The sequence below is a fragment of the Oncorhynchus nerka genome, linkage group LG3 (genome assembly GCF_034236695.1).
Source record: "Oncorhynchus nerka isolate Pitt River linkage group LG3, Oner_Uvic_2.0, whole genome shotgun sequence".
NCBI classification, from domain to species: domain Eukaryota; kingdom Metazoa; phylum Chordata; class Actinopteri; order Salmoniformes; family Salmonidae; genus Oncorhynchus; species Oncorhynchus nerka.
The window spans coordinates 16,595,211-16,613,784 of NC_088398.1; the positions used below are offsets into that span (position 1 = coordinate 16,595,211).

General features: G+C 40.9%; 1 protein-coding gene across 6 annotated transcripts in view; it reads left to right on the plus strand.

Annotated features, from left to right (window-relative positions):
• Positions 1–13,618, plus strand: part of LOC115102810 (growth factor receptor-bound protein 10-like) — a 92,587-nt gene extending 78,969 nt beyond the window's left edge. For all 6 annotated transcript variants that reach the window (XM_029623123.2, XM_029623133.2, XM_029623141.2 and 3 more), the window contains 11 exons: positions 1,675–1,790; positions 2,329–2,403; positions 3,696–3,833; positions 4,154–4,264; positions 7,273–7,368; positions 7,606–7,680; positions 7,991–8,107; positions 8,430–8,496; positions 8,611–8,698; positions 8,878–8,971; positions 9,147–13,618. In XM_029623123.2, coding sequence (XP_029478983.1) covers positions 1,675–1,790; positions 2,329–2,403; positions 3,696–3,833; positions 4,154–4,264; positions 7,273–7,368; positions 7,606–7,680; positions 7,991–8,107; positions 8,430–8,496; positions 8,611–8,698; positions 8,878–8,971; positions 9,147–9,293 — 1,124 coding nt within the window. In that variant the 3' untranslated portion in view covers positions 9,294–13,618. The remainder of the gene's footprint in view (positions 1–1,674; positions 1,791–2,328; positions 2,404–3,695; positions 3,834–4,153; positions 4,265–7,272; positions 7,369–7,605; positions 7,681–7,990; positions 8,108–8,429; positions 8,497–8,610; positions 8,699–8,877; positions 8,972–9,146) is intronic.
• The last annotated feature ends 4,956 nt before the right edge of the window (positions 13,619–18,574 follow it).

Consider the following 18,574-nt stretch of genomic DNA (forward strand, 5'->3'; position numbering starts at 1 on the left):
AACCACTAGGCTACCCTGCCGCCCCATAAAGTATAACTTCATCCCTCTACAATGGCAAAATTCTACAGACTTTTGTGCATCTCAAATGGTACTATTTTCTTACAGTGAACTACAAGGCACTATATTGCACTATAAGGTGCCATTTGTACGCAACCTCCATTCGTTGTAAAAGGAACCAGGGCTGATCTGACCTTTAGAAGCTGCCTGAATGGAGCTAGGGCAGGCTCTCTATGGTGAGTCCAGTCCACTAGAGGCAAGGCAAGGTCACTCTTCCTAATTGCTCCTTAATCTGACCAGGCTTGTCCAGATGGGCCTTGTTGTATAAGAATGACATCCAGCCAATTAGATATGTTGCTTCCCCAACCTCGCTCCCAATCCCCTCACTAAGGAGGAAACTAGGAAAGACAGGGAGACACACAGATCCAAAATGGAGACGGGGTCCCTGACTCCCTGGTATGAAGAAGGCTAACGCGTCTGTCATTACTGAGTCATCTCTTCTCTTCAGAATGGGTCAGGAGATAGTTGAAAGACAACCCCACAATCAGTGGGGGTGTTTCCTTAGAGAAAGAAAGAGAGAGAGAGAGAGAGAGCGAGAGAAGGCCACTGTCAGTCATCGGGTGAATAGAATAGCTGATAAGAATAATGGCCAATGACCCTCCCTCAGCTTCCCCCACAAAGGGTTACAACCTCTACAGGCTTTAAGCTAGTGAGTCAGGGGCTTGACTGACTCATGGTCAGAGAGGAAGTGACTCACCAAAGAGCCTCAGTAAAAGCAAGGTAGAGGAGGTACTGGATTGGCTCTCCATTTCTTGGGATATAAGTGGACTGGAATCCAACCAGGTTGCAACATCAGTATGAAACTACACACATAGTTTCTGAAAACGTCCACATTGTCTATTTCCTCTTTCTCTCTCTCTTAATGAGTGAGAGAATCTTACTGCTTGTCCAAGAAAGCCTGGGCCCTTCCTCCCCAGTCCCCAGTGTCTCCTTTCCTGCTGCCAAAATCTATTTAGGAATCCTGCTTCCACAGTTGGATGTGAAACATGTGTTCCTGAGAGAGAGCAGGGGCCAGGCAGGGTCAGTGGTCCAGGCAGACAGCAGGGCCTGTATAGCATAGCAGCATAGCAGCATAGCCCCACTAATTGTTTGAGAGAGGGGGGAGTGCATGTATGCTCAAGACATTGACAGGATGGGGGGGAAGAGGAATATAGCAGGGTTGGGGTCAATTCCAGTCATTTCAGAAAGTAAACCAAATTCCAATTCCAAATGTTCATCTTTGAAAAGCAGTGAAAATAATTGGAATTGGAATTTCAGTGTACTTCCTGAATTGACTGGAATTGAAATGGAACTGACCCCAACCCTGGAATATAGTAAGAACATGCTGATTTGTCTGCAAGTTTTGGATAAGATAAGGGGTGTGTGGGTTGGAGGGTTAGGGAGAGGGGGTGGGCAGAGTAGGCGGGGAGTGGGTTATGGGTGAGGAGGTGTGTGTGGGGGTGGGGTTCATAGGCTGAACTGCTTGTTCTTTCATCGTTTGCCTTATACACGCAATGTTCAGGAAATTAAAATTAAAACTTTTTCTTGTTAAATACATGCGATATTGTGTCCTTATTGTAGGCTTCCATTTGGTAACTAGTTCATTCTCTCTCTCTCTCTCTCTCTCTCTCTCGACAGAGAGGTGCTTGGAGGACCATGAGCTAGTGGTACAAGTGCAGGCATCCATGACCAGCGAGGGCAGATTTCTGTTCAGGAAGAACTATGCCAAATATGAATTCTTCAGAAATCCCTTGGTAGGTTGTTTTTTTTGTTCATTTGTTTCCAGAGAATCCCAGAGCTCGCATGCAGAGTTTTTCCTTGTCCTATTTATATTCTCTACATGTGTAAACGGTTACATCAAGCTAAACAGCCTGGATGTTATTTTTTGTTTACAAGCAATGCATTTCTTAAATGAGTGGCGAATGTTTGGTTGTGCTTGTTAAATGTTGCATATTACCCAGAAAAATCACCCTTCCCTCACTTTATAGTAATGTACCCACAGTGTCACAGTCCAAAATATAAACAGACTGTGAGAACACCGTTAGACTGGTGGCTATAACTGTCCTGGACTCAGAAAGGCTAAACCAGGGTCTGGGAAACTGTCCCTAAACGTACTTATTTAAGAAACAGGTTGAAACTAGATTGAAAAGTTATGACACAAATGTTAATTGTTTAATGTTTTTCTTCATTTTCATTTGAGAAAAGGGATTCATTGAATGTCTCTTGGCGTTCCACTTCCATCCTTCTGATTTTCCTTTTACCCACAACCTTCCCTTTCTCACTTACCAACAGAATTTCTTTCCCGAGCATATGGTTGCATGGTGCCAGGAAACAAATGGTGCAATCCCACCATCTCAACTTTTACAGGTATGTACCGTAGAACCATAAAGACTCCACTGCCTCAGCATACTGCGTACTTCAGTCTTTGTTGTGTACTGTATGTCTGATCTCACCTTTCACCTCCTTGTGCATGTCTTGTCAGAGAACAGACTGTAACACTTGATGTTCTGTTGACATACGAGTGTCTCTGCACACGCAGGCCAGGTGTGCCTAACAGAAAGACAAACAGACAGACAGATATTACAGCTTCTGAAGGGAAGCAACTGTGAGAGGAGAGTAAAGGAACGTACTGAATGTTATAGCACAGCGCATCAGGCCAACATCCTCCCATTCTGCACCAGGCAGCACAGCGTAGATGCATGGTGCCTTTAAAGACCTGAGCCTCTAATGGAATGAAGTTTACATGTTCAGCCTGCAAATGTAGCAGTGTGACAAAGCGTTATTAAAAGGGCCATGACTGGAATCCATCCACTATGGCAGAAAGCTTTTAAAATGATACCATCCCTGACATGGTCAGTTTTAAGGAGCAGGCTGGGGGCGGTTCCAGGAATCCAGTCGGAATCAAATCAAGTCAGATCATAAACAGTGGATCACTTAAAGGTGCGCTGCTCAAAAATTCTAATAGCCTACTTTCAGTCATTGTTTAGAGAATCAGTGTTCCGTCTAAACTGCCGTGAAATATATTTTCCATAACCAAAAATATTGTATTTTTAGCTATTTGAAGCTGGTGTACAAAGCCAGAAGTAAAAGACGCAAAAGCAGAACTTAAGAACGGGAAGCATAGAAATGGCACACATAAAACACTACCGCTTCTTAGACTTGCTTTCAATGAGAATGTCAGATCCTTAACTCGCATTTCTATGTCAATTTGGTCATCGAAAAGTGGCATATTGCAGCTTTAATTAGTATCTTGTCAGGTCAGGAGACCGTGTCTGAATGTGGCAGAGAGAGTTCTGTATTCAGCAGGGCATGTTAAAACCAGTAGGTGCTTATCTTATCGCTCTACTCAGTTCTTGGAACAATTTGCTGTCAGAATCAGAACTCCTTGTTGAATTGTCTGTCTCTACAGTGTGTATGTGTCTTGGTTAATACTGTTACGCAAGACAGAACATCTGTCTGAACATTTCTCTCCCATGTTTAAGGTGGCTCATAAAAATTGGTATCACAAGAATGCCAAGATTGTTCGTTATATAAATGTTTGTTTTCTGGCTAGGAAGGAAGGCGGTGGAGGTTTATTTCTCCGAGCCCCATGAAAATGAGGATATTTGATGATGATAGCTGTGTGCTAAAGCCTTCTTCTCTCTCTCTCCTTCTCTCAGAATTTCTTGAACTCCAGCAGTTGTCCTGAGATCCAGGGCTTTTTATACGTGAAAGAGATGGGCAGGAAATCCTGGAAGAAGCTGTACGTGTTCCTTAGACGCTCAGGACTTTACTTTTCTACAAAAGGAACGTCAAAGGTACATGGCCTTTTCTCTACTATGGTAGGCTTAGTACATGAACTCTGTTAGTATTAGGCTTGTATTGCCGAAGCCAATATCCCACATTTAAACTGCACTAGTAAATAGCCTACAAAGTCTAATACTTTAGTTGTTAGTTAAGAGGCTGCTTGCCTCAATCATCAGTGTACATACTTGCTGCTCAGAGAGGCCTGCCTTCTCTATGTCCCATACAACCACACAAGCTGCTATTGATTTGAGTGGAGCTCTGCTCTCTGCTACCTCCAGGCTTAAGTTTCTTTGTGATGAAATGACATCGGTTATTGATTTATCCTCCACAGGAGCCCAGGCATTTACAGTTACTAGCAGACCTGGAGGACAGCAATGTCTTCACAGTAACAACAGGCAAGAAGCTACACAGTGCGCCGACAGACTACGAGTTCTGTATAAAGGTACGTTCAAGAGAAAGAAAGGCCTCTGCACTCGAGGCATTGCAAGTCATTCAGATGCTCATATGTTGTCTATTATTCCGCTGTCTTCTATGGAGGACAAGCCGTCTCCTATTACAGTTATTGAACAGTGTCCTGTCTAGACTGTGGGTGCTTCCCAAATGGTGCACTATATAGGGAATAGGTTGCCATTTGGTATGCATCCTGTATCTTGCTGAGACATGCCTGACAAGAGGCAGGCCTCGCTGCCATTGTGTGCTCTGTGTTGACCCACTTTCTGGCTATATAATAAATGGATAGAGAATGAAACTGAAATCAAACAAAATCCTATTTTATTCTGCAACGTGATCAGGGTTGGAAAGGTTCCTTTCTAAATGCTGCTCTCATGGAATGGCATGCTTTGAGCGCTCCCAAAAAGTGCTATTTGCGTGTAAAAAATGTATGCCATATTTACGTTTTTGTTGGTGACACTTTGGTATCTGGATAATATGCAGCTGTTTAAGTCTACCTAATTGTGTGAGTTTGATCATGTATCCATTAGGCCCATGGACATTTTGAATCATCACAGATTAGATTGAGCAATAAAAGCCCCAGTCTTCTTAAATTAAACTTGTTTTTGACCGTATGGAGCACAATACCACAGAGGAGTTTAGAAGGGAGCAACTCAAACTTTTATTCCGCAGGCTGGGATACGCACTATGCAGCTGTTGAGGGAGTGCATTTTTTCACTCACTGTCCACTGGTTGAAAAAACAATGATTTATAGGCAGCTTAAACTTCTTCAATTCAACCATTATTGAGTTAAAATACACATACATTTGTGAACAGCCATCCACAACAACCACAATCCGTAATGAACAAATAGCTAAAAGAGAGAGCAGCAGTGTGATTCACATCAATGTGCTATGTACAATGCCTTGCAAAAGTATTCATCCCCCTTGGTGTTTTTCCTATTTCTTTGCATTACAACCTGTAATGTAAATATATTTTTATTTGGATTTCATGTAATGAACATAGACAAAATAGTCCAAATTGGTGAAGTGAAATTTTAAAAAATGTCTTGTTTAAAAAAAATACGTGGTGCGTACATATGTATTCACCCCCTTTGATATGAAGCCCCTATATAAGATCGGGTGCAACCAATTACCTTCAGAAGTCACATAATAAGTTAAATAAATTCCACCTGTGTGCAATCTAAGTGTCACATGAGTCGATATACACCTGTTCCGAAAGGCCCCCAGAGTCTGCAACACCACTAAGCAAGCGACACCATGAAGACCAAGGAGCTCTCCAAACAGGCCAGGGACAAAGTTGTGGAGAGGTACAGGGTTGGGTTATAAAAAAATATCGGAAACATTGAACATCCCACAGAGCAGCATAAAATCCATTATTAAAAAATGGAAAGAATATGGCACCAGAACAAACCTGCCAAGAGAAGGCCACCTACCAAAACTCACGGACCAGGCAAGGAGGGCATTAATCAGAGAGGCAACAAAGAGACCAACGATAACCCTGAAGGAGCTGTGAAGCTCCACAGTGGAGATTGGAGTATCTGTCCATAAGATCACTTTCAGCCATACACTCCACAGAGCTGGGCTTTACAGAAGATTGGCCAGAAAAAAGCCATTGTTTAAAGAAAAAAATAAACAAACACGTTTGGTGTTTGCCAAAAGGCATGTGGGAGACTCCCCAAACATATGGAAGAAGGTACTCTGGTCAGATGAGACTAAAATGTAGCTTTTTGGCCATCAAGGAAAACGCTAAGTCTGGTGCAAACCCAACACCTCTCGTCACCCCGAGAACTCCATCCCCACAGTGAAGCATGGTGGTGGCAGCATCATCGGCAGGGACTGGGAAACTGGTCAGAATTGAAGGAACGATGGATGGTGCTAAATACAGGGAGATTCTTGAGGGAAACCTGCTTCAGTCTTCCAGAGATTTGAGACTGGGATAGAGATATAACTTCCAGCAGGACAATGACCCTAAGAACACTGCTAAAGCAACACTTTAGTGGTTTAAGGGGAAACACATTTAAATGTCTTGGAATGGCCTAGTCAAAGCCCAGACCTCAATCCAATTGAGAATTTGTGGTATGACTTAAAGATTGCTGTACACCAGCGGAACCCATCCAACTTGAAGGAGCTGGAGCAGTTTTGCCTTGAAGAATGGGCAAAAATCCCACTGGCAAGATGTGCAACGCTTATAGAGACATACCCCAAGAGACTTGCAGCTGTAATTGCTGCAAATGGTGGCTCTACAAAGTATTGACTTTGGGGGGGGTGAATAGTTATGCATGCTCAAGTTTTCAGTTTTTTTTGTCTTAATTCTTGTTTGTTTCACAATAGAATATATTTTGCATCTTCAAAGTGGTAGGCATGTTGTGTAAATCAAATGACACAACCCCCCCCCAAAAAATCTATTTTAATTCCAGGTTGTAAGACAACAAAATAGGAAAAATGTCACAGGGGGTGAATACGGATATCACATACTATCAATAGTATGTGATATCCGTATTGCCCGTAGGCTACACCACTGCTGTCATCTTTACCTCCAAGCATTTATTCAAGTTGGATAATCTTTGGACTGTAGCCTACAAAAGCCCATTCCTGCTCTTTTCCCGCAATCCATCTAACGCATTTGGTGTGTCATCATAGTGGTCTCAGACTTGCTCAGGCAGAAAAACTTTAACGTGCGCCTTTTTCAATGCTGATTTAGATGTCATTGAGACAACAGAAAGGTATCAAAGAATTTCTGAATTTCAAAGTAATCCTAGAAGTAATCATCTAGTTTTTCAAAAGTATCTGTAATCAGATTACAACATTTTTGCTTGTAACGTAATGGTTTACAGTTTTTTTTCTCACCAACCCTGAACAAGATCAACTATCATCTCATGGGATATGTCAGTGTACGAGGGAGGAGTGTTTTAGTACAACCATACTGTCTGAATGGTTGTTTCTAATGATGAGGTGTTTGTTTGGTCTCTCTAATTGGTTGTTGTGTGTTAATTGACAGCCAAACAAGAGGACTGAGCTGAAGGAGTTGAGGATGTTGTGTACTGAAGACGAACAGAGCAGAACGTCCTGGATGACAGCCTTCAGACTCTTCAAGGTACCAATTCCATGGCAACAAGCCCTCAATACACTGCAAAGTAGTGCCTCAGTTATACCAGAGGGTTGTATCAGATGCAAGTTCACTTCACATGGGTTGTTGTGAGAGTCACTCATACCATGCTAATTTGAATACTATCTATCTTTATGAATATTTTGGAAGGTTTGCTTTTTTTTTGGGTGAAGTCAACCAATAGCTAACTTTTTAATTTGTGGATACTTTCATTATTCTTCACAGTATGGAATAGTCCTCTATCAGAACTACAAGATTCCTCAGCAGAGAAAAACTCTGTCACACTTTTCAACACCAGTGGTAAGCCTCTCCTTTTAGCTCCTTACTGCCACCATGCCAGCCAAACTGTTGTTAACATCCAGACTCTTTCTCGGTTGTCTTTCCTTGACTCTTTGTGTCCTCTATTCGGTGATTCGAACCAGCGACCTTTTGGTTACTGGCCCAACACTCTTTACCGCTAGGTTATCTGTTCAGTGCATTTTGAGAAGGAAGTGAGGAGAGAGGAGGACTTCAATGACAGACAATTGAGGAAGAGCCCTAGCTAGTACTGTAACAGGGCATTTTCTACATTGGAAGTGTATTGACATTGGCACTGTTTGTCTCCCTCTAGCGGAGTGTGTCTGAGAATTCTCTGGTTGCCATGGATTTCTCAGGAAGGATAGGCAGGGTGATCGACAATCCCTTGGAGGCCCAGAGCGCTGCCATGGAGGAGGGTTATGCCTGGAGGGTGAGTCTCTTTCTACAATGTTACTATTCCAATGGTTCTACAACAATAATGCAACCTTACTGTAGCTACGTTACAGCAATGTTATTACAACCTGTCCACAATGCGACTACAACGTTATTAAGATATTACAATATGACCTTATGGTCAGAAAGAAAACGTACTGCTGTTGGTGATTTAGAAAAAATCTGAGCAAGAGTGCAACAACTTTTCTTTGAGTCATGCTTGTCACAAAGCTATCATGCTATCCGTCACGCAGCTGTACCAATGGAGTAAGAGCCTTTTATTAACAATCTAATCCATGTTTGTTTGTTCTGTATCTCAGAAGAGAAGTCAACGGATGAACATTCTAGGTAGTCCCAGTCCACTACATCCCTGTTTATTAAGCTCAGGTAATTCAACAACATAAATTCTCACAATCCCTCTGTTATTTGAGTTGGCTACATTCTGTGTAGATAAAAGCCTTGTTCCTGTCCTAAAGCTCTCCTTTCCTCTTCCACGTCCAGTTATTCACAGAACACAGCTGTGGTTCCATGGGCGGATAACGCGAGAAGAGTCCCATCGGATGATCCACCAACAAGGCCAGGTGGACGGGTAAGACTCCTCAGTCTCTGGAACCACACAGCCAACCTGTTATTTCATTGGGATTGATTTCATTATTAAAGTGTTGCATCTTCAGAATGCCCAGCCCACATGCCAATGTATGTTGGATTTAAATTTGACCGACATTGAAGTTTTCACCAAAGACTGATTTTTCTCCCTTTTCTGCTCAGGTTGTTTCTGTTGAGGGATAGTCAAAGCAACCCAAAGGCCTTTGTCCTCACACTGTGCCATCACCAGAAAATCAAGCATTTCCAGATCTTACCGGTAAGTGAGCTTTATCTTGCCTCTGGGCTTTTCTCTCCTTAACCTCCCCATCTCTCCTTGACCTCCCCATCAACCAAGTAAAACAGTCAACAATTTTATAGAGTAAAGTCACTTTTGTTGTTCATTACTTCCTGTTGTTCTCACCTGACTGTTGTCTCTATGGTCCGTCCTGCAGTGTGAAGAGGACGGCCAGATCTTCTTCAGCCTTGACGACGGGTCCACCAAATTCACCGACCTGATCCAGCTGGTGGAGTTCTACCAGCTCAACAGAGGAGTCCTGCCTTGTAAACTCAAGCACCCCTGCACCCTCGTAGCCTTATGACCCCTGACCTATGACTTGACCGGACTCTGCCTAAAAACAAACTCAAGACTTTTTCTTTAGGAGAAGCTAAAGTGATGAACTCATGTTGTTCTTGATGTGTCATGAGCTGCCAGAGACTGCGGATGGAACAGGAGGGAGTGGTTGGGGAGTTAGGAGGGACGCCAGTGGACTTCAGTGACCTCTGTGTTCCGGAAGGAAGGAGGAGATAAAGAAGCAAAAATAAAAGCAAAAAGCTGCACCACGTTGTTATTAACTCTTATAAAAAACAAAAACATTTTCAAGTTTGTATTCATAGTCACCAATAAGCTCTGATCCACTGACACTGTTTAGTGACAGTTTATGAGATCAAAGGAGTTTTTATTTTCCTTGTACAATCATCAGGACTTTGTTTAGTCTGGGCCACTTTTTTACAGAATGAAAGTATTTTTTTTGTTACAAATCATCTATACTACAACCTTTTTCTGAAAAGCTGATTGTTTTCTAGTTTGGCGCTTGTGAAACTGGGAACAGGCCTTTCCACACTGACTGAAGAAGAATTCCTCTACCGTCTCATTCTTCTCGTTACCAACAATGGCAAATCCCTCCTGTGTTGGAGGGATGGATGGACAATCTGATATTCGGAAAAAGAACATCACAAGACAGATCACGAGGCCAGCTGTCTCTTTCAAGCTGTAGGAAAGGAAAGGCTGGACCTGGTAATTTAGGATGGAGCTGAAGGATACTCAAGGACTACACAGGATCCATTCATTCCATTCTCATAGGACTTTTCTTCATTTCTTTCTTTCTTTGGTGACCTCACAGGCGTTTGTATTCATGACATTTTAGTACTGCATCAAATGTGTTCTTAGTCCGTTTTAGTTTCTTATCAGTAGTCTGGAGCATATAGATTTCTAACAGTCAGACAACAACAACTAAATCACTACATCCAGTTCGGTGTTAAATCAATCCATCATCAGCTCCACCATCCGGTGTTCCACATGAACTTCCCCCCAAAATATAAACTACTACAGGTATTCATTCACTCCCCCTCTCATCCACTCATTTAAGTCCATGTAATAGATAGCTGTTGTGGTCCACGCTGCTAGCCTAGTCCTATACCGTGTGCTATAACCAACCCTTCTATTGTTGGCTACAGTACGTATTCAGAATGACACTAGGCTACCATGCTGCTCTTCAGGTGATAACAAGCAACATAACAGCTCAGCTCTTGGGTCTCTCTTGGTGTCAACACAATAATAAAGCTATATGTATAACATTGGAAAGCTTATGGCCATCTTGTGGACTAATTCCATGTTGTAAGCACTCTGAAGACATGGTTATGATTATATGAGTAAAATCTAACAGGCCACTGGGGCGGGAGGGTGCCACAGTTTTCTTTTAAACCTACCTGTTTGCATTCCCTCCGTCAGAACACAGGGAAATATAACCACTACACCAACCTCTTGTGATCCACTAGAGGGATCTGACTAGCTCAGAGTTGACGTGTAGAGTCCAAGGTCGGTCTGTCTGTTGTGCTGTCTGTAGAATGCAACTGGAATCAATCGACTCATCTGCTAGGAGGACCCATCTTCTTAATCCAAGGGTGCATCGGAAATGGCACCGTATTCCCTAGATAGTGCATTACCTTACTTTTAACTAGGGCCCGTAAGCCTTTGGTCAAAAGTAGTGCACTATATCGGGAATAGAGTGCCATTTGGGATTCACCCCAAGTCCGTTCATTTTAGACTTGTTGCTTTTCTTTTCCATGATGTGATTGAATGATTGTTTTTAGAACAGACACTGTGAAGCCCTAGTAATGGATGATACCCTGAAGTGGAAGGGTTTTTACTGTCCAGCCTCGTCCAAGGTTGCAGTGAACACACAGATTTGTAAAGATGTTTTTACCTGTAACGCAACATTAAGAAAGAGCCATCTTTTTATTTTATTTATAGTGTCTTAAGCTGGATAGATTCAGATACAGAATATTAGCCACACTATCTACAAGTTCTGCACAATGACATTTCAAAAAACAAGATGCAATGACTCAATCATTTCAAGTATTGTTTTGCAAATGTATTTATTTACCTGGATGTGAGTGATTACTTGAAATGTAGCTCTTTTCTCAGTGCTGTTCATTACTGTTTTATCATTACCATGGAATGATTGAACAGCGTAATTATTACATAGCATCTATTACAAAGCCTATAATTAATTTCTTGCTTTTTATGTTTGAACACTCAAACTATTTTATCACCAACACTTACTATGAAGTAACATTCAAGTGGTGTTCCCTAGTGATTTTCATTCCAAATTGGTGTCAGTAGAAAAAGCGTGGGGAATAAAAGTCACTAATATTTCAGTCACAGTGCGTTTCACATCGATATTCAGTTTAATGCCTTTCTCTCACACATTCTTCTACATTTAGGAAATCTTTTCACATGAACCCCTCAAGAATATTTCAAACACACAGGTTGAAGAAGATTACATGTATTTTTTTGTTTGTTACATATTTAAACATTTGACATCTTCTTAAGTGACTTTCACTGATAATGTCAATCAAATTCATTTCATATCTAGATATTTAATTCATGAGTTGATTTTCAAATAGACACTGTTTTTTGAGCTGTCAGTTCAGTTGCTCTGTCCCATTTCATTACAGTTAGTTGTCTTCCATTTTACAGAACTTTCACTCTTTAAACTTTGCGTTAATCAGAACTTTGTTTCTTGTCAGAAGTGAAGCTATACCTTCACAATACTTGAGCCACAATTGCAAAAAACGAATTGGCGTACAGTACATTAAATAGCCAAGTCTTTTCCACAGCATAGTGTGTATTATCCAATGAGAAAGGCTTGGATGTGATGGCACCACTAGATGCCCATTGCAGTACCTTTTTCCATGGAATTTTAAGAGTAACTTCAGAGCTACACTTCACTGTTTATTGGGTGTGACCAGAGCCATGAATATATAATATATGTTAATGTATGGCTCTGGGTGTGGAATCATTATGACTATACAATGAGCAGGTTAGGTGCCAAAGCTGCTTACTTCTTTGCTAAATTCGGTCAAAACGTCGGACAATATATCTTCCCATTGGTCATAATGATTTCAGTAGAAATCAGTTAGAATTGCCTCCTCCGGTGGTAATCTTAGCTGTACAATGTAATATGCAACTCATGTAAAAGTTGTGTATTGAATCAATGTACCATATTAGCATATGAAACCATGTAGATGCAACACTGTATTTAGGTTACAGATCACTATTATTACCGCATTGGCTTACTCTTAACTACTTATGAAATGAAGAAACTTGATTTATTTTTATCATTTGGTTTAATGTGCATATCGAGTTTATTTCTTAAATGTTTGTCATGTAAAAACCTCTTCACAAATGTCTGTAATATTGGAATGTTGCTGGTATGGAACTATAGTTGGCTTGGGCATACAGTGTACATCTTTTCATAGTTCCTGCAAGTCATCCTAAGCTACTCAGACATCACTGACTTCTCAACACTAACTGTTTAGGCCTGTTAGATACAGATAGGTGTTTTTTGTATTCAGAGGCGAGTTCTCTCACATAGTGTCTTGCTATGAACTAGAATGTTACTAGTGACATTGAATCACCTGCAAAGTAGTGAACTGATGAAAGTGAATTAAGTAAATGTACTTTTTTATATTTCAGAGAAATGAATGTAACTGGGTTGCTCAGGGTTGACATGGAGCCTGTTGAAAACTGGTTATATCGTCAGACCAGTGAGATTTTGTATGTGCGATGTTGTGTAGTTCTGTTGATCAATTTGGGGTTAATAGTATTTCACCAAATCATTTTTCTTTAGTAAGTAGTTTGGTCTTTATGATGTTCTTTCAGAATACCAGTAGTTTCTCCCAAACAGTAGTACAGCACAGGTGTCCTCTTCTCTCTTGTGTAAGTCTGTTTGTCCCAAGAAGCCTAAAATGCAGCAGGTGCCTCTGATGACCTTTTTCTCTGCACTAAACCAGAGCTGACTTTGGACCGTTCATGGGAACCTTTTCCAGTGATCGATAATGACTCTTGTGCTTTGCATATATTGTCACAATGCAAGATACAGTGACTGTACAAAGGAGTAAAGCAAATATATATAGATCTATATAAATATAAACCATTATGTATTTCAGGGAATGCAAAAAAAACAAGAACCTGTATCTCTTTTTAAGAGAAAGATCCTGTATTCATACTGTGCTTTGCTTCAATCTGTAAATAGCTGAATGGCTTATATCTCTTAATTGTAACCTTTTCAGGTATTTTTGTACAAATAAGGGACTGTTATGTTCTGTTTATTGTAATTAGAATAAAATAATACATTGTTAATACATTGTTATTAATTTAAGCAGTGATGGTATTGTCTTGGTAGAGAAGTTTTACCTTTTTCCTCATTACTCAATTACCTTGAGTCCTAATCCAGGTAATTACAAATGCATTTAAATCACTGCATTCTATTTGCAAGTCATTCTGTTTCTTTTGAAAACTATTGCAAATGCTAATTATTATAGATGGCATTACATTTCCACTGCAACTTACCATGAGTTTAGTTATATATTTTCATCTAACTATCATAAATGTCTGCTTGAAATGTTCAACTGTACATGGGGTTATACGTCACCCTGTTTCCCCACTAGATGGCAGACAACCACTACGAAAGCTAATCAAATACTCTACTTAAATGGGAAATCATCCATTGACACAATAGCAAAGCATATACCCCGCATTATGTTTTGTTAAAACGCTGTGGTATTGGGCTGGAGTAACCACTCTCAAATTCATAGACAGATATGGATGCAAGGACTGAGCATCCATGATATCAAAATGATAGATTCAAACATGTTTTGAAGCCATGTAGTTTGTGAACAAAGAAAATGTAAACAAACATTGGAGTAAATCAAGCTTATATTTTGGGTTCTGATGGGGTACGGCAGTTGAACTAAGCTTATGAGGCATTTATAAGCTATATTCTTCAAGACTCAGTGGAAAGCTACATATCATTCATTTATAAGTCCAAAATGGATTGCCCCTTTAGGGGCAAACGTCATGAACTAACACATTTCACATTTTTAAGGATTGTTTACATGTCCCAACAATCAAGATTCATTCAAAAGCATCACGGATGTTGGCACAAAACTTGGACAGTTTGCTCGATACAGACCTAATGCTGTGTTAATAGCATGTTGTAAAGTCGTAAATACAAGCATAGAACTGTAAAGAAAGATCCACTTGACCGTCCCTCCAACTGGTAATTACTAGGAAACTGTTCTGTTATCCCTGAGCGCCGACTTCTCCCATGTTGAACTCTGACGTAACCCACTAAGGAAATTACCTCTATAACAGCATTTTCGGGAGTTAAATTAAACAAAACATTATTTATAAAAAGCAATCTATTAATATGGTTGGTGAACACTATAATTTGTTTGTGAGCACTATCTGTACTTGTAGTTTATGGTTGATGCAGCTTTTTGCCATTAGCCAAACAACGTTTCTCAAGTTCAAGGGGGGTGAATGCATTTAACTCATATTTACAACTTCACAATTGGTAATTACCACCTTGCCACTTGGTTATGAATGCAGCATAAGAATAGAGCAATCATCCCCATAAGAGGATGTAGATAAAACAACATCCTGGTTATGCAGATGAGATTTGAGATGTATCATTTTATCAGGCAACATTCGCTCTGAGCTAAAGGGTAGAGCTGCCACTTTCAAGGAGCGGGACTCTAGCCCGGAAGCTTATAAGAAATCCCGCTATGCCCTTCCGACGAACCATCAAACAGGCAAAGCCTCAATACAGGACTAAGATCGAATCGTACTACACCGGTTCCGATCGGATGTGGCAGGGCCTGCAAACTATTACAGACTACGAAGGGGAAGCACAGCCGAGAGCGGCCCAGTGACACGAGCTTACCAGACAAGCTAAATAACTTCTACGATCGCTTCGAGGCAAGTAACAATGAACATGCATGAGAGCATCAGCTGTTCTGGACGACTGTGTGATCACGCTCTCCGCAGCCGATGTGAGTAAGACCTTTAAACAGGTCAACATTCACAAGGCCCATTATTCCCAGAAACCTTAGACCCACTCCAATTTGCGTACCGCACCAACAGATCCACAGATGATGCAATCTCTATTGCACTCCACACTGCCCTTTCACACCTGGACAAAAGGAACACCTATGTGAGAATGCTATTCATTGACTCCAGCTCAGCGTTCAACACCGTAGTGCCCGTCAAAGCTCATCACTAAGCTAAGGACCCTGGGACTAAACACCTCCCTCGGCAACTGGATTCTGGACTTCCTGACGAGCCGCCCCCAGGTGGTCAGGGTAGGTAACAACACATCTGCAACACTGATCCTCAACACAGGCCCCTTAGGGGTGCGTGCTCAGTCCCCTCCTGTGTACTTCCTGTTCACTCATGACTGCACGGCCAGGCACGACTCCAACACCATCATTAAGTTTGCTGATGACACAACAGTGGTAGGCCTGATCACCGACAACGATGAGAAAGCATATAGGGAAGAGGTCAGAGACCTGACCGTGTGGTGCAAGGACAACATTCTCTTCCTCAACGTGATCAAGACAAAGGAGATGATTGTGGACTACAGGAAAGGAGGACCGACTACGCCCCCATTCTCATCGACGGGGCTGTAGTGGAGCAGGTTGAGAGATTCAAGGTATTGGCATCCACATCACCAACAAACTAACATGGTCCAAGCACACCAAGACAGTCGTGAAGAGGACACGACAAAACCTATTCCCCTTCAGGAGACTGAAAAGATTTGGCATGGGTTCTCAGATCCTCAAAAGGTTTTACAGCTTGCACCATCGAGAGCATCCTGACTGGTTGCGTCACTGCCTGGTATGGCAACTGCTCGGCCTCCGACCGCAAGGCACAACAGAGGGTAGTGCGTATGGCCCATTACATCACCGGGCCAAGCTTCCTGCTATCCAGGACCTCTATACCAGGCGGTGTCAGAGGAAGGCCTTAAAAATTGTCAAAGACTCCAGCCACCTTAGTCATAGACTTCTCTCTTCTCCCGCATGGCAAGCGGTACCGGGGCGCAAAGTCTAGGTCCAAGAGGCTCCTAAATAGCTTCTACGCCCAAGACATAAGACTCCTGAACAGCTAATCAAATGGCTACCCAGACTATTTGCATTGCCCCCGCTGCTGCTACTCTCTGTTATCATCTATGCATAGTCACTTTAATAACTCTATCTACATGTACATATTACCTCAATTACCTTGACATCGGTGCCCCTGCACATTGACTCTGTACCGGTACCCCCGTATATAGCCCGCTATTGTTATTTACTGCTGCTCTTTAATAATTTGTTATTCTTATCTCTTACCTTTTTTTGTATTTTATTAAAACTGCGTTGTTTGTTAAGGGCTTGTAAGTAAGCATTTCACTGTTGTATTCGGGGCATGTGACAAATACGCTTTGATTTTTATCTTGCTTAAGGTCTATCGTCAGAATGGCATCTGGCCAGTCTGTAAAAACTCAAATGTGTATTTAAGCATTAACATATCAACAGACCCTAGAGGATGCATAACCATATGTATTTAGGAACTAGTTTAAGCTTGTTGACAATGGGTTGAGTCTCAAATAGTATCCCTGGAGGCGCAAATGTCAACATACTTCGCACATTTGAGTTTGATAGAGTTAAATCAATAAACCAATCAAAAATGTACATCTAAAATGAGTCAATAGAACGTTTATAAGTAGTATGTAAACTATAAAGTAGTTTAAGTCTGTACTAAACAGTTATACCACATTGGTTGAAATTACGTTTGTCAGTAAGCTGCTTGCCAAAACCTAAGATTATCAGACTTTACTGGTAAGTGGTAAAGTATTAACAGTAATATCAATTAACAATATTAGTTGTAACAGTGCCGTTCAACAGGTGGCTGTGTGCTAAGCCTCTGTCTATCAGGCTGTGTGGAAAGTGAGTAGGATCTCATGAACTCCTTGTGAATCAGCCCTTCCTGCCCGTGCACACTGCCTTCGCCATGAAGAAACTTGATTTATTTGGGTGATTTTTATAATTTGATTTAATGTGCATATCGAGTTTATTTCTTAAATGTTTCATGTAAAAACCTCTTCACAAATGTGTGTAATATTGGAATGTTGCTGGTATGGAACTATAGTTGGCTTGGGCATACAGTGTACATCTTTTCATAGTTCCTGCAAGTCATCCTAAGCTACTCAGACATCACTGACTCTCAACACTAACTGTTTAGGCCTGTTAGATACAGATGTGTTTTTTGTATTCAGAGGCGAGTTCTCTCACACAGTGACTTGCTATGAACTAGAATGTTACTAGTGACATTGAATCACCTGCAAAGTAGTGAACTGATGAAAGTGAATTAAGTAAATGTACTTTTTTATATTTCAGAGAAATGAATGTAACTGGGTTGCTCAGGGTTGACATGGAGCCTGTTGAAAACTGGTCATATCGTCAGACCAGTGAGATTTTGTATGTGCGATGTTGTGTAATTCTGTTGATCAACTTGGGGTTAATAGTATTTCACCAAATCATTTTTTCTTTAGTAAGTAGTTTGGCCTTTATGATGTTCTTTCAGAATACCAGTAGTTTCTCCCAAACAGTAGTACAGCACAGGTGTCCTCTTCTCTCTTGTGTAAGTCTGTTTGTCCCACGAAGCCTAAAATGCAGCAGGTGCCTCTGATGACCTTTTTCTCTGCACTAAACCAGAGCTGACTTTGGACCGTTCATGGGAACCTTTTCCAGTGATCGATAATGACTCTTGTGCTTTGCATATATTGTCACAATGCAAGATACAGTGACTGTACAAAGGAGTAAAGCAAATATATAGATCTATAAAATATAAACCATTATGTATTTCAGGGAATGCAAAAAAAACAAGAACCTGTATCTCTTTTTAGGAGAAAGATCCTGTATTCATACTGTGCTTTGCTTCAATCTATAAATAGCTGAATGGCTTATATCTCTTAATTGTAACCTTTTCAGGTATTTTTGTACAAATAAGGGACTGTTATGTTCTGTTTATTGTAATTAGAATAAAACATTAATACATTGTTATTAATATAAGCAGTGATGGTATTGTCTTGGTAGAGAAGTTTTACCTTTTTCCTCATTACTCAATTACCTTGAGTCCTAATCCAGGTAATTACAAATGCATTTAAATCACTGCATTCTATTTGCAAGTCATTCTGTTTCTTTTGAAAACTATTGCAAATGCTAATTATTATAGATGGCATTACATTTCCACTGCAACTTACCATGAGTTTAGTTA